General features: G+C 41.7%; 1 protein-coding gene across 2 annotated transcripts; it reads left to right on the top strand.

Annotated features, from left to right (window-relative positions):
* The first annotated feature begins 594 nt into the window (after nucleotides 1–594).
* PCTP (phosphatidylcholine transfer protein) lies at nucleotides 595–9034 on the top strand. 2 transcript variants are annotated; one of them, XM_051797950.1, is made up of 6 exons: nucleotides 595–770; nucleotides 2687–2804; nucleotides 5999–6078; nucleotides 6413–6584; nucleotides 7231–7298; nucleotides 7816–9034. In XM_051797950.1, exons 1-6 carry the CDS (start codon nucleotides 606–608, stop codon nucleotides 7879–7881), a joined length of 669 nt encoding a protein of 222 aa, XP_051653910.1. In that variant the 5' UTR covers nucleotides 595–605; the 3' UTR covers nucleotides 7882–9034. The 2 variants fall into 2 exon arrangements, with proteins under 2 accessions (XP_051653910.1, XP_051653911.1); XM_051797951.1 differs by lacking the exon at nucleotides 595–770 and adding an exon at nucleotides 816–910 and having other exon boundaries at nucleotides 7816–9033.
* The last annotated feature ends 5092 nt before the right edge of the window (nucleotides 9035–14126 follow it).

Below are 14126 nucleotides of genomic sequence, written 5' to 3'. Positions count from 1 at the left end.
AGCCCAAGCAAGATGTGAAGTGTGTCCCTGTCAGTGGATTCCTCCTGCCAGGGAGCTCAGCCCAGTGGGAGTTTTCTGTCCCCTTCCATCCTGTCCACCCAGTGCATCCCAGACTGCCACAGGGCAGAGCCTGCTGCCCCCTCCTCTTTGCCAGGGTGACTGGGCCTCCTTGGAGTGTGCCAGGGTCACCCCTACCAACCAGCTGTACAGCATTTATGGGTTCTTTATATGTTCTCATTCCTACACTCCATAAGGAGAACTGCTTTTTAGATAGTGAAAACGTACAAAAAATAAAAAAAAAAAATTACAAAAATACAAAAAATACACAAAAATACACGTGCCCACAGTGTTCAATCTCTATCCTTAGGGAACACCCGAAAGGAAAGGCCCTGACCATCACCCTCACGGAACCTGTTCCCGTTCCCTCACCAGGCTGATGAGACGCACGTTTAAAGCCACCACCGAGCGACTGAGACCCCACAAGGACCGGGAGCGCACGGAGCACCCCTGAGGGGCAGCGATGCTGCAAACCCGCATCCCGCGGGCTCTCCGGGGCGGGCGCGGGGCGGGGCGCTCCGGCCGTGGGCTGTGCCCGCCCGCCGGGGATGGAGGGGCCGCCGGGGATGGAGGCGGAGGGGCCGCGGCCCTTCTCGGAGGAGCAGTTCCGTGCCGCCTGCCGGGAGCTGGACCAGCCGGCGCCGGGCGCGGAGGGGCCGTGGCAGCTCCTGGTGGAGACCATGGGCGTGAGGATCTACCGCCTGTACCACGAGGTGCGCGGGCGGGCTCCCGGCCGGGGCGGGGGATGCCCGCGATGGGGGCCCCGGCGCGTCCCCGTTTCCCCGCACAGGCCAGGCTGGCGCTGCCGGCCCGGGCTCGCTTTACGCCGGGCTCCCAGAAAGCAGCTTTATGGGTAATGCCATTAACTGCTGATGGGGAAAGCTGCTCGGCCGCGGTGACCCCTCCGCCCGCGCAGGCTGCCGGGGAACCCGAGGCTTTGCAGGGGTGTGAACAGCCGGTGGCTGGAGGAATTCCCGGGGGAAGGTGCTCTGGGCGGTGGGAGCAGCCGTGGGCCTGTCGGGGGGTTTGCTGTGCTCTGCCGAGCCCTCTCGGAGGGGGGTGTGCGGTGAGGGGAGCTCTGTGCCTGCTCCGAGCATCTCCCGTGCCAGAGCATCCTCCTGGTCTCCAGGCTTCCGCCTCCCTTCCTGCCTCTCTCCAAAATTCCCTTCACACTGATTTCCCACCATGCTCCCTCTAAAATCGGGAAGTAGTTCAGAAAGGGTTGAAATTAAATTCCACCCCTTTTGGGGGGACTAACTTCTTTAAAGAAGTTCAATAGATTAGGCTTCTGGGACTGGCTTGTAAGTGGTTGACAGTGAATGTTTGTATTCTGATGCAGATTTATGATTTATCAATGACTTTAAAATCCATATATAAATGGATTAAATAAATTTATAATAACATATATATTACAATATATATTATATATTGTATGTATTATTATATATTATATTTCTATATTATAATATATAATATATAAGTATATAATATATAATATATATTATATTTATATATTATATATAATATTATATTTATACAATACAGATTATATTTCTAGAATATATATTTATATATATATATATTTTTTAAATCCATATATAAATACCTTATTTCTTTAGCTCAGTGATGATAGTTTCCTCTCAGCTCCTTACAAACCTGGATTTCATGCTGTTCTTTGCGTGACAACTTTGTATTTGTATTCTGAAAAATCATTTCAGACATGGTCATGTGTAGCAAAAACAGCAAACATGCAGGTCTGTGCAAAAGGCAAAACGGGGCAGAGAAAGGCTCTTTAAAAACACATCATAGACCTTGGAATTTTTTTGGTGATAAATAGTCCCTGTTTACAGTGTGGATGTGGTAACTGGCAGTAGCAAGACAAGCTTATCAATGAGTGCACACAGCACAGGCAAGGCTGGGGTGCCTGCCAGGTATCCATACAGGAATTAAATGTGCTGATGGAATTCAGGGTGCTGGGAGTGTTGCTTCTGGAGTGGGTGAAGCAGAGGCTTTAGGACTGGAGCTCATCACGGAGCTGTAAATGCATCTTGTGGTGGATGAAGGCAAAGTAACTTTGGGAAGCTGGAGGCTGCATTTAGCCACACAAAAGGGACCAGGCTTGTGCTGGGGTACCTTGTGTTTCTGCAGTGGCTTTGCTGCTGTTGTGTAAATGGCAGCTGGCAAGATGGAAAGTAGCTCAGGCTTCTTCTTGTGCTTTTGTGTAGAAAGACTTGAGCTAAAAAGACTGTTTGAAGCTAAGAAACATTTAGAGGTGTCTGTCTTTTTTTTTTTTTTTGCCTTTTTTTTAGTTGCTTTTTGAAAAGGGATGTATGTGTATAGAAACATGCTCCCTTTGGAAGTACTGATGAAGTAAAAGGGTACTAGTGTAAGGGAAGGAACAGCCATTGTGCAGGGCAGGTCAGGCTGGCTGGGTTTAAACTTTCATGTATAGATCAAAAAGTCGAGAGGTTAAAGACTGAATCTTGCATTGTTTTTTGAAGATTTGCTTTCACAGCTCTTGAGCATATTTGTAGTTTGTGCCCCACCTAACTTCCTTCAGCTGTTCTCCCTGATGCAGAGTACTTCCCTTTCCTGCGTGACTTTTCCTCTCCCCATTCTGTTTCCACAGCAATCAGGACTTTATGAGTACAAAATCTTCGGTGGTCTTGCTGATTGTCCCCCAAAACTGTGTGCAGATGTCTACATGGACTTAGATTTCAGAAAAGAGTGGGATCAGTATGTTAAAGGTAAGCTCATCTAGGCAGTGTAAAAGCAAGCTTTAGTCCACATGGATTCTTCCCACTAAAGCTTTCCTCAAGGGTATTTTGAAGTTGCTGTATCCAAAGACTTTGGGCCAGACTTAAATATCTCTTTGGGATAAGGTTGCCCTCTGCAAATATACAAGTAAACACTGATATGGAACAGCTAATGTCTCAACAGCATATGTCTTTCCTCTGGAATGAATTCTTTCCATGTTGGTTAAAGCATATAATTGGCATCACTGGTTATGCTGGAGCACCTTGTAGCCTCTAGTTGTTGCAATTCCTGGGTTAAATTTTAGCAGGTGTTCCAGGGAGAAATGGAGATGGTACCTTTTGAGCATTGGAGCGGAGCAGTTAGCACGGAATACCAGGGGGTGGAGAAGGGACCTCTGGGATCATCTGGTCCGACCTTCCTTGGCAAAAGACAAGATGGCCCAGCACCCTGCTCAGCTGAGTCTTAAAAATGTCCAGTTTTGGGGAACCCACCACTTCCCTGGGGTGATTATTTCAATGGCTGATTGTTCTCACTGTGAAAAATTTTCCTCTGGTTTGCAGCAGTTTGATGTGTGATGGAATGACTTTCCTGAAAGCACTGGTTGTTCTTGGCACCTTTTACCATCAGGAGTGGGTGTATCGAGAGAATAGGTGGTGGCTTTGGCTTTCACAGAGAAAGGAATAACTAATTTAGTTGTGTTTATTTAATGTTGTCTTTGAAAAAGGGCATTGAACCTGGATATCCATATGATGTTAAAACATCTTAAGTCAGCAGTTACAAGGTAAGGATTCAGCTGATGCAAGCACCCAGTAATCCATTTATTTTAAAGATGGGGAGCCTTTCCTTTTTAAGCCTGTGCTTGGAGTCATTTCAAGCCAATAAAACTAAAACATGGTCACAGTGTTTTGCTGAACAAAGAGCGTGCTAAAAACCAAAGGATTGTTGAATGTTTTGCTTGTTAGGTTTAGGACAGTTCCATGGTGAACCTTTACTGGTAATTCCTGTTGGCTGTATTGATACAGAGAACCACGTTTGACTCGTGCCAGTACTTGGTCAAGTTTAAAGTGTGGTTTCTTCATCAGTAAGTCTTATTTGTCAAAATGGTCAGTAGCTTTCTTGTAGCAAACACCTCTTTTGAAGCAAAAAGAGCCAGACTGGGACTCAACATTATTGTACTGGATGTAAAATATTATGTTGAGTTACTTTAGTAGTCCTTAAGTGCATTTAGGAGAACTGAATCTTTCTTAACCAAACACTTTTTTTTTTTTAATGCCTTCTTAGAGATAAGAAAGGAAGCTGTTGGGGGAAGCTACACCCTTAAACTAAAAACTAAATAATGTTGCAGAGCTGACATTTATATCCTTGCTGACCATGGTTTGTTCATCTGTGAATTTGTACTTGTGCTGGTGCCTTTAAGTCCAGCATTTCAAGATTTAACATCTGTGAAGGGCATAAACATAACAGCAGAGCTTTCCTTCCAGCTTCAAAATTGCCTCAAGCCCAACTATTCTTTAGCTGTACATATTATGAAATAGTGCCAGCCAACATTTTTAATGTAGCCCATTTAAGCATGTTTTTTCTCCTTTCATATTCAGGGAGAAACCCCAGAAAACTTCCACTGAGAGCCTTCGTGCTCTTTGTGTTACTGTTTGTATTCCTTGGTGCTCTTGCAGCTGTGCAACAGTGGCAGTCCAAAGGAGAGCTCTCTGCTGAACTGCTGGCTGGCATTGAAATAAAAACCTGACCAGAGTAGAAGAAGCTGCCTCTCTACTGAAAAGGCAACTGCTCCCACATGGTCCAGAATATCTCCAAGATGTGGCCATCCTGAGGTCTGGCTTGTGCTGCAGCTGCCAATTCAGCAGGGAAGCCGTGACTGAGCTGCAGAGTTGTGATTGAGGAACCAAATGCTTCTGTGGCATGATACAGAATGGGGGGGCCTGAGCAGTACTGAAACTTGCTACTCCTGATTGCAACACTGTCCTGACTGAGATCATACTTCTCAATAACTGAACAGTAATAACAGCAAGTGCTGCTGTGCCTGTTAGAATAGAATGGATTTGTGATCTTTTGTAGCAATGCTACAAATCTGGTTATTGATTAAAATGCTCTGTATTCTGCTTTTATCAGAAGCTGTGCACTAGAACTGACAGACTAAAGTGAATGCAGGTGGGACTTGGCTTACCTACTCTATGCTTTTCCTGTAATTGTGAAGATACAAAGGTAGATGAGTTAGGTAATAATAGTTGTATCAGGGTCTTTAAAAGTGTTTTAATGCCTTTGAAAAAGGAAAGTTCTGTGGTTAGAAATGAAAGCAAAGTGAATAATCCAATGCTCCAGTGACCTCTGGTGGAAAGCATAATGCTGTGGGTTGTGACAACACCGAGTGCTTCCAGTACTGCTCCAGCCTGGAGGAGAAGGTGTTTTCGTGGGTGACAGCTGATTTCAGGACATACTAACAGAAGCCTGGTTTGGAACATGTTACATAGGGAAAGAATCTCCCATCTGTGGCACTGTTCTTGCCTTGGCAATGAGACTATCAGTCTGTTCTGGCCTGGTTTTCAAAAGCACCGAAAGGATGTGGCTGGCTGTGGGTGTTTTAGCTCTGGAAGATATAGAGCCCCTCAGGAGGATATAGAGCCCCTCAGGAGGATATAGAGCCCCTCAGTTGCCTGTATATGCTGCTGTGAGATTCCTGATAGCTTTTGGAAACTTCATTAATCCCTCATGTAAGACCTCTTCAGATGTTAGAAAGCTGCACTGATCCTAGTTCCATGTTAACTCAGAATAATTTACAAGGATAATGACATGTGAATTGTGCAGAACATGCAAGGAAAAAGCTTTAAGATGGCAAAGCTTTGAATGAGCAAACTGTCTGCAAAGGAATTTCACTCTGCCTCTTCCAGAGTTGTTCTACTTTTGTCCTTTTGGTTTTGTTTTTTTTTCCACCAGGGAATCCAGTAGCCACAGGAAAACACACCTCCTATTTATGCATATTTGGTTCCTGAACAACCCTGCTACAGAACTTTTTAATGTCTTATACTGCTACTTTACATACATATAAATTTTGACTTCAGGGTTGTGTGTAAAATATGCTCATGTCAGAAATCTGAGCAGTTCTTGATGTCATCTATAGTCCTGCAGTAGAAATTAAAAATATCTCACAGTCTTCCTCTTTCAACTGTAGAACTGTGTGAGAAAACATACGATGGTGAAAAAGTAATCTACTGGGAAGTGAAGTACCCTTTCCCTCTCTCAAACAGAGATGTATCCTTTCAAGCTTTTGTTCCTCTGGCAGTTTTTGTCTCCTGGTCATCCAGGAATCCCAGCAATGAACTGACTCCACTGCTCTGCTGCACTTGATCTAAGATCCTGCAGTCCTCACGTTACAGGAATATGTACAGCATGAAGGAGAGCGTGGGGGCCTCTTCCCACACACAGCTGGAACTCACATAGCTGAGTTATTACTCTGCAGGATTGAATCCTGTAGAAGCATGGGAAGTAATTTGAGGGAGCTGCTGTTTGTAAGGGAATTCACTTGTCAATTTTTCACCCATCAAACTGGCAGTGTTCTGACATTCCTCCTCAACTCTGAGCACAGTATGTCTATGTTCGGGAACGTCGGGAGATGGAGGTGGATGGGAGGAGGATCTGGGTTGTGTTGGCTCAAAGTGTGTCTGTTTCTCAGTGCCCTGAAAAGCCTGGTGTTATCAGAGTTAAAAGCTATAAACAAAGTGTGGCAATTGAAAGTGATGGCAAGGCTGGATCTAAAGGTAAGAGGCCAAGAAAATGTGTCACAAGTCATGCAGGCAGAGAATGTGTGGATTAGCAAAATGCATAAAGAGGGGGACTATAAAGTGAATGCACTGAGCCTTGGGACCACTTTAAAATGAGTGAAACTTGAGAATGTCCAGTGCAGTGTGCTACTGTGAAGAATCTTTCATTTAACAGTTGGGCTGGGTAGTTAAGAATAGTTTACTGACCATTCTGCCCCCCATCCCACCCCACCTTCAGCGTGCACTTCTCCTGCCAGCCAGTTCAGTAGGAGAAAGTCTGCTGCAATCTGCTTAACTCAGCAATGATTTGAGTATCATGTTTGACAGATGTAGAGATGAAAGGATTTGCCTAGAGTTTGTCTCCTGTCTGAGATTAGTCCTTTAAAGACAACGGTATTTTATAAGACAGGGTGACTAAAATGGTTTGCAGTAATCTAAATTAATGTTATGGCTCTGTCAGCTTCACTGGCAATGCCTATAGTTACTTCACATTCCTCTTCAGGACAAGTTGACTTTTTTTGTGAAGAATTAAGAGCAGAACTGTTGTATTTGGTGCCTCAGTCCTGCACACTGACAGCTTCTGTTGTGGGGTGTTAGAACTGATACTCAGAGAACTTTCTGATAACTCCTCTCTCCTCCCCAGTCTATATGTACTACTTTGATAATCCTGGTGGCATGATTCCATCGTGGCTGGTCAACTGGGCTGCCAAGGTAAGGGCAAGTTAACACACAATGATATTTGCTAATCCATTTCAAAACAAGGGGTTCACTGCATCCATACCCATCCTCTGCATGCTGGGTAGAGTTATTTTTTCTGAAATGGATGTATCCACCTTTCTAGCTCTTGCACAGTCCTGGTTTTGGAGTCTCACTGTTGTCTGCTCTCATGACAGTAGTACTAGTTTATTATTTTTTTAATTCCTGTCAAATTCCTCTGGTTCATCAACCTGGCAGGTGAATTTCTGCAGCCAGCCCAAAAAATCCATGTTCCAGAGCATACATGAATAGCCTAAAGACAAGCAAACTTCAATAATGCAGTCTGTTCCCAAGGTATTAAAGGAATGGTTTGCTGCTTTGTACTAGATCTTAGAATTGTATCTTAGACAATTGTATCTTAGAACTGTATCTGTTTGGAGGCCTTGATCTATACAATGGGAATTCTCATCTTGCTTATAGTTGTTATTGAGTGCATTATGCAAGAATGACTTTTCCACTTTTCTCTTTACAGAGTGGTGTGCCTGCTTTCTTGAAGGATATACAGAAAGCTTGCCTTAATTATTCTAAGAGAACATAGCTCTAAATTGATCTTAATTCTTTAATTCCAAGAGCTCTGCACTTACAGGAATGGCTGTTATATATTACACTGGATAAAATCTACCTCTAATATTGGAAAGAATTTTATTTTAGTTGAGTTATGCCTTGAGCTTTATTAGAGTCCTTTTCCATCTCCAACTGAAGAGCTGGGCACTGTCAAGGTAACACCAACATCAGCTGCAGCTTTTGAAAGTACTCAAGGATAAGCTTTGCTTATCCTGACTGTCCTGTCACCTGGAGCTCTGTGATGAATATGTTATGTCCTTGCACAAGAGACAAAGATTTAGCTAGAAAAAATGTCTGAACTTGGACTGCAAATTGCATGTTTGTTGCCTTGCAGGGTGGCTTCCTGCTGAAACTCAGTGATGGAACTTGCATTGCATAGGAGAAACACTTTTGCTACCCAAGTTTGTCATTCTTAAAACTGCCTGCCTGCTGTAAACCTAAAAAATGCTGAGGGCATGTAGGTAAATCACAAGAAGCCTGCAGTAGGAACTGGAAGTCTGTGTCACTAAGCTTCTTTGTGATGGTTTTAAGTCCAGATGTAAAAAGGACTGGAGCCTAAAGCCTTGCATTCCCAGTTCTGTACCTCTATATGAAACCTAAAACTCACCAAGAAGAAAAAGAAGGAGTTGGCTTCTTCCATGTCTGATTTAAGGGGAACAAGTTTTATCTTCAGAGTCAATAGCCTTTTCTGTAAAGCAGCTTGGATACCAGCTTGAAATTGGAAGTAATTTTGAACTGGATGCCTGCCACTGAATGTGAATGAATTTGATGTGAAGCTTGGGCTTGCTTGCATTTTTAAATTTCCTGCTGATCTAAAGACTGAAACTGTAATTTTGGATGGTAATCCACTAAAAGCTCAACTGAGCAAAAAATCAAATTTCCAGCACCTTTGTGGGGGGTGGGGCAGGGAGTGCATAAAAGATGAGAGGACCTCAATCTCAGGGATTTAAAATATTCTGCATTGTTCCTAAATCTAATCCTGTTTCTGAATAAATCTTGTAATGGGGTAGCTTTGTCTTGTTAAAAAACAAATGATTGAAATGATTGCCTTTTTACTTTGTGTGAATATTTGCTTCCAATAAATCGTTATTTTATCCATGTTCTTGTTCTGTCTCTCGTGTTTAAGAGTGGCCTTGCTGGGCAGGTCACAAATGACAGGCTGATATCATGGGCTGCTTCTTTTTTTTTGAAGGGTTTTGAAAGAATAAGTTGGATTAGAACCAAGCAGGATTTGATGTGTTCTGAAGACCTTTCTGCCAGCAGTTTAGGCATTTTTCAAGTGTCTGGCTTGGACACCATTACTGTATTGAGCATTACAGTGTCACACAACAGGACACAATAAAATTTTAAAAGGGTACTGACTAGCTGAGGATGAATCTTCCTGGAACAATGATGCAAACTAATTAATTTCCACTTCTTTCTGAACAAAACTGACCTCTGTGCCACAGCAGTACAAAACCTGTGGGCTTTCATTGTGAGCAAGGTATGCAGTGACACCAGTTTAAGTCTGGATTACTGCTCCTATCTTGTATTACTAGGGAAGAACAGGAACTTCCAGCTTTGTGTGATGTGGTTTCTTGTCTAAATGGGAGATTGTGACAATCTTTGGATGTAGAGACATTCTTAAAGCATTTGAGAGCTTTTTTAATGACTGATTAAATATTGATCTCATATAAATTATACATGCATCATGTGAACCTTTCTGGATAGCTTGAACTGGAATTTTCCTGCTGTGAAAGTTTAAAGTCATCATGCATTTCAGGTTCTGGTGCACAGGGTTAAGAAACATGAAACCCCCTTCCCATGCTGTTTGTTATGTAGCACCTGGAAGTCAGCTTTGTTTCCACCAACTTGCCTAAAAATGGAGTGCAAAGTTTGTCCTTTTAGAAGGATCTGTTGTAAACAAAGTGTTGTTGGGTTGTTTGAATAAAGAGAATGAGGTATTTCTGTTGGATGATGATTGAGCCTCTCATCTTCTATGTCCTACCCCAATTCACAGATTGGTAGGGATCACACTACAGGCTAATGGGGACTAGTGAAGTTTTCTCAGTAGCCCAAAAGAACTAGAAAAATGCTGTAGTTTCTGGCAATAAACAGGCATCTGCTCCAAAGTACAATATCAGAGTTTCCCTAAATCATAATGATATATTCTCATATAGAACTTCTGGGTTTAAATTACCAGCCCGTACAGAAACATGGTTTTGCATGTTGTTCTTCTCAAAAAGAAGTGGTGCTTTTTTTGGTCCCCCATCCCCTATTTCTATAGGGAATGATGTTGTAACAAAGTGAATATAAAACATTCTTCCATGTTGTGTTCTAGTCATTCCAACCCATTCTTTCCATACGATCTCTCTGTAAAACTGATGTATTTGAGTTGGAAGGTAAGTAAAGGAAAGATTCTCAGTAACCCAAAGTCAACAGAGTGAATGATGTCAGGTTCCCAGTCACTGGTGCTGCCCCTCAGAAGATGGTGTGTAAGGGGAAACACGAGTCTTCTTTGCTCAGGAAACATCTGGTTGATGCTTCATTTCTCAAGCAGGTCATTGGCTGGTTTTATAATTTAATGGAACAAAAAATGTGGGAAGACAGGAACATGGACTTCTGATATTAGTGGATAGTAGTAGATGATGTATCTTCCCACCAACACTTTTGTTTCCCAATATGTTAGTTTTCTGTGTATAAAGAACATTTTCAAAAGGGATCTAATGATACTTAAATTTCACTTAGCTGAGAGTAATTCCTTCCTGAGCATAGATTTGCCTTCCTCTAAATAGGAGGATAGTTCATAACCAAATTTACTGTCTCACTGTAGTCCTCTGATCAGAGGAAACTATTAGACTTTCACACAGAAAACTTTGTTCTCACTCATCTCAGTTAAAAGACACTGAAAACTTCCATACAGAAATAGAAAGGAAGGCTTACAGCAGGAGGAGAGTTGCTATAGATCCAGATGGACTGTAAGGAAGATAACTGCTTTTTGAGGACCAATAAAAAATAACAAATCTTTATAGTAAGATTAGTTTTGCTGATTTTTTTTCCTACCACTCTGGCTTATAACTGCAGACTTAGGAGGAATCCTGATCAGTAAGATAAATAAAGTTGGTGTTTAAGCATCCTACTAATTATTCTCTGCACCTGCCAGTGAGCATATTAATTGAGATTATATATATGCACATATAAAGAGAATGTCATCTTTCTCTGTAGTTCAGTATTCCCTGTATGTTGAGAACTTGACCATAAAGTATTATTCTCATCTGGAATCTGAATTATAAATGTATCCTGGAATCCTGCTGTGAGACAGGAACATTTTACATGGGAACAACTCTCCACTGGAAACCTTCATTTCCAGAGTAAGAACTGCATCCTGTGAGTGTTTCAGTGGAATCTGTCATAATAACCAATTATGTTGAAAGGCCTTGAATACATGTAATAATTTTAGCCTTGTGAAAAATTTCCTGCCTCCCTGCTGAAAGCTGTTCCTGCAGTGTAAACACAAGTACCTGTAATACTAAGATTTAAGTGAGTTTGCCTTTATCTGTCCTCACTAGATTTCATGCATATTTTTATATTTTTCCAAGGCCTATTTCATCACTGGAGGCACAAGAGGTTCTCTGATGGACCTTGTGACCCTGGAAGAGTCAGTTTTTGCCCCAAGCTTAATTGTTTTATTATTCTTAATCTATGGAACAAATACCTGAGAATTAATCATTTTAATAGATTGTGTTGTTCCTAGAATGACAAGTTTGGGGGTTTTGCAGTTCTGCAATATGGAAGGCCAAGGGTTACTTATGTGCTGCACATACTTTGAATAGATGCCTGCTGGGAAGTCACAAGGCTCATTGCATTTCTGCCTGAGCATGTCTGGAAAGGTTTTAAGTCTTTCCCTGTTTCACTTTGAGCTGTGGGGGGTTTGGCTTTTAATATTCCTGGTGCATATACATCTTCCAAAGCAGGATAGAAATTGGGTGTAATTGGCTGGAAATAGATATTTCATATTCAACTGCAACTTGGAGTTATAGTTTAAGAGTAGGTTTTAAATATTTTTATTGAGACCAGGCTACTGCTGTGCATTTTAAAGTTAATGTGTTTTCTCAGCATGGAAGTCATATAATTGATTTGTACATTTGAGTGGATCCTGCAAAAAGCCAAAATTGCCTGGCCAAGCCATTTACCCTGTGAAAGGCTCATGATGCTGTTCAACTATTCAAATTAAACCAAGCAGTAGGAACATTCTTCCAGCAGGAAATTACTGTGACACTGGAAGGGCCTTTTGTCTCAGAGTGTGAGGTGGGTATGTGAAAGAGTACATTGCCTGCCACTCATTTTTTTCTTTTAACATGGGAATAAACTGACCCTTGATAACACTTGAGGTGTGGTTCTAGGAACCATGAAATTCAGAGCTTTATCATTGAATAATGAGCTTGATTAATTCACTACAGTGGCAAGCAGACACGTCAGTAATTTAGAAAAATCACTTTAAAATCCATTTGGAACAACTTAGAGATTAAGAACAAACAAGTAATCTGAGGATCCTTTAAGGTCTTTCAGCAAAGACAGGCCTAGAAATACCTGCCAGATCATCAAATGCAATTATAGGCATCACATTATAGAAATCATTCCCTTGCATAAAGTGTGTTTCACAATTATGTGTTTAACCCATCTTCTCTTTCAGACTAGTAACTCTGTATGCTCGATATCTTTGCTAGAAAGTTTGTTGTGAAAATATGACCTGAGTAGAGAACTAATATTTTGTTCTTCACCTTTTTTTTGTAGTCAGTAGATTTCAGAATATTTTATGCCAATACAAGGGAAGTTTTTTCCAAAGTGATCATTATCAGTAATGAACCAAGTTGCTTTGAGAGACTGTGAAATCTCCAGTTTTGGGGATACTCAAGGCTAAGGGGGACATAAGGCCATGGGCAATTTATCTGACCTTGAAATTAAAGCCAACTTCAAATTTGGTGCTGCACTGGGCTGTGGGTTGTACCAGGTCATGAGATGATCCCATATGTCCCTTCCAAGCTGAATTATTATAATAATTTTAATATTAATAAATCCAGGAGATTACAGTGTGAATCCTTCTGAGAAGGCAGCATTATTTTCTTTCCAAATGCTGGTATTTAACAGATGGACTTGAACTGAGATACAGTGAGATGCACAAGTGTATGAAAAACCTATAATCAAGATCTGTGTTAGAAACAGGTACATACACATTTCTGGCAAGATGCTTCTTGTGGGGTGCATTATTGCTTTAGTTTATTATTTTAACTAAAATTATTGGTAGGGAATTGGTGAGAAATCTGGGAAATTCAAATTAAATGAAAGCAGACTTTCTGAATTTTTGCTAGTGAAGGTTAGTGTCACAATGATTACATTATTGAGTGAAAACATGATGACTGTGTTTGGAAAAGGCCAGCAGTAGCAGGCAAACTGAGGCTGTGCTGCACACTCACAGAAATGTTACTGGTGCCAGTTGTTACTGTTCATTTCCTGTTGCATCCAGCAGCTGCAGATCAGATCTGAAAGGTTAAAAGCTGGGAAAGGGTCAACCAGGCAAGGTTGAGATGTAATAAAAAGAGAAGATGAAATGCAGGTTTAGGATATCTAAGCATTCCAGGATGATCCTCTGGCTTTACCTGAACTGTCACAGCACAGTATTTTTCAGGCCAGCATGCTGAGCCAAGGGGCACTCACTAAATATTAGCCTTATGCATGGTGGGATTCTCTTTTTGCCAGATGGGAATATATGTTCAATCACATTTAATTAAAATTAAATTATTATTAAAGGATGTTTAGTGTTAGTAAGTAGAGTTTTCTTCACCAGATCTGGTGCTTGTTACCAGCCTAATTCAATATTTAGGAACAGAAGAAGAAGAACCTTTGTGTTGATTCTATAGAGGCCTTTCCTCTCCCAGCTCCAATGATGGATATTTCCAATCAACATTTACTGCTGAATACAATGTCCTTTACTGTCACATGCCTTTCCCTTTCCCTTCCCCCTTCAATACTGTGTCAACATTTGGGATGAGCCCAAATCCTAATGTGTGATCTGACCTCCTGACACCGTAGCCCCGTGAGCTACCAACCTGGCCATGCTTCCTGCTCCGGAGTGGGAGCACAAACATCTCTCCCAAGGATCTCCTTCTGCCCATCAATTCTTTTCATGCCTGTTGCTGCTTGTGCATTTTACCCTGGTATAAAAGTCTTGCACGTGTTCTT

The sequence above is a fragment of the Manacus candei genome, unplaced genomic scaffold, assembly GCF_025592945.1.
Source record: "Manacus candei isolate 608988 ecotype Guabito, Panama unplaced genomic scaffold, ASM2559294v1 h1tg000047l, whole genome shotgun sequence".
NCBI classification, from domain to species: domain Eukaryota; kingdom Metazoa; phylum Chordata; class Aves; order Passeriformes; family Pipridae; genus Manacus; species Manacus candei.
Note: the sequence above shows the minus strand (reverse complement) of the source record. Positions and strands in the feature narration are given on the sequence as shown.

Coding starts and splice junctions, on each gene's coding strand:
- PCTP (XM_051797950.1), top strand. CDS start 606: ATGGAGGGGCCGCCGGGGATGGAGGCGGAGGGGCCGCGGCCCTTCTCG. Junction 771..2,686: donor TCTACCGCCTGTACCACGAG/GTGCGCGGGCGG, acceptor CTGTTTCCACAG/CAATCAGGACTTTATGAGTA. Junction 7,299..7,815: donor TGGTCAACTGGGCTGCCAAG/GTAAGGGCAAGT, acceptor TTCTCTTTACAG/AGTGGTGTGCCTGCTTTCTT.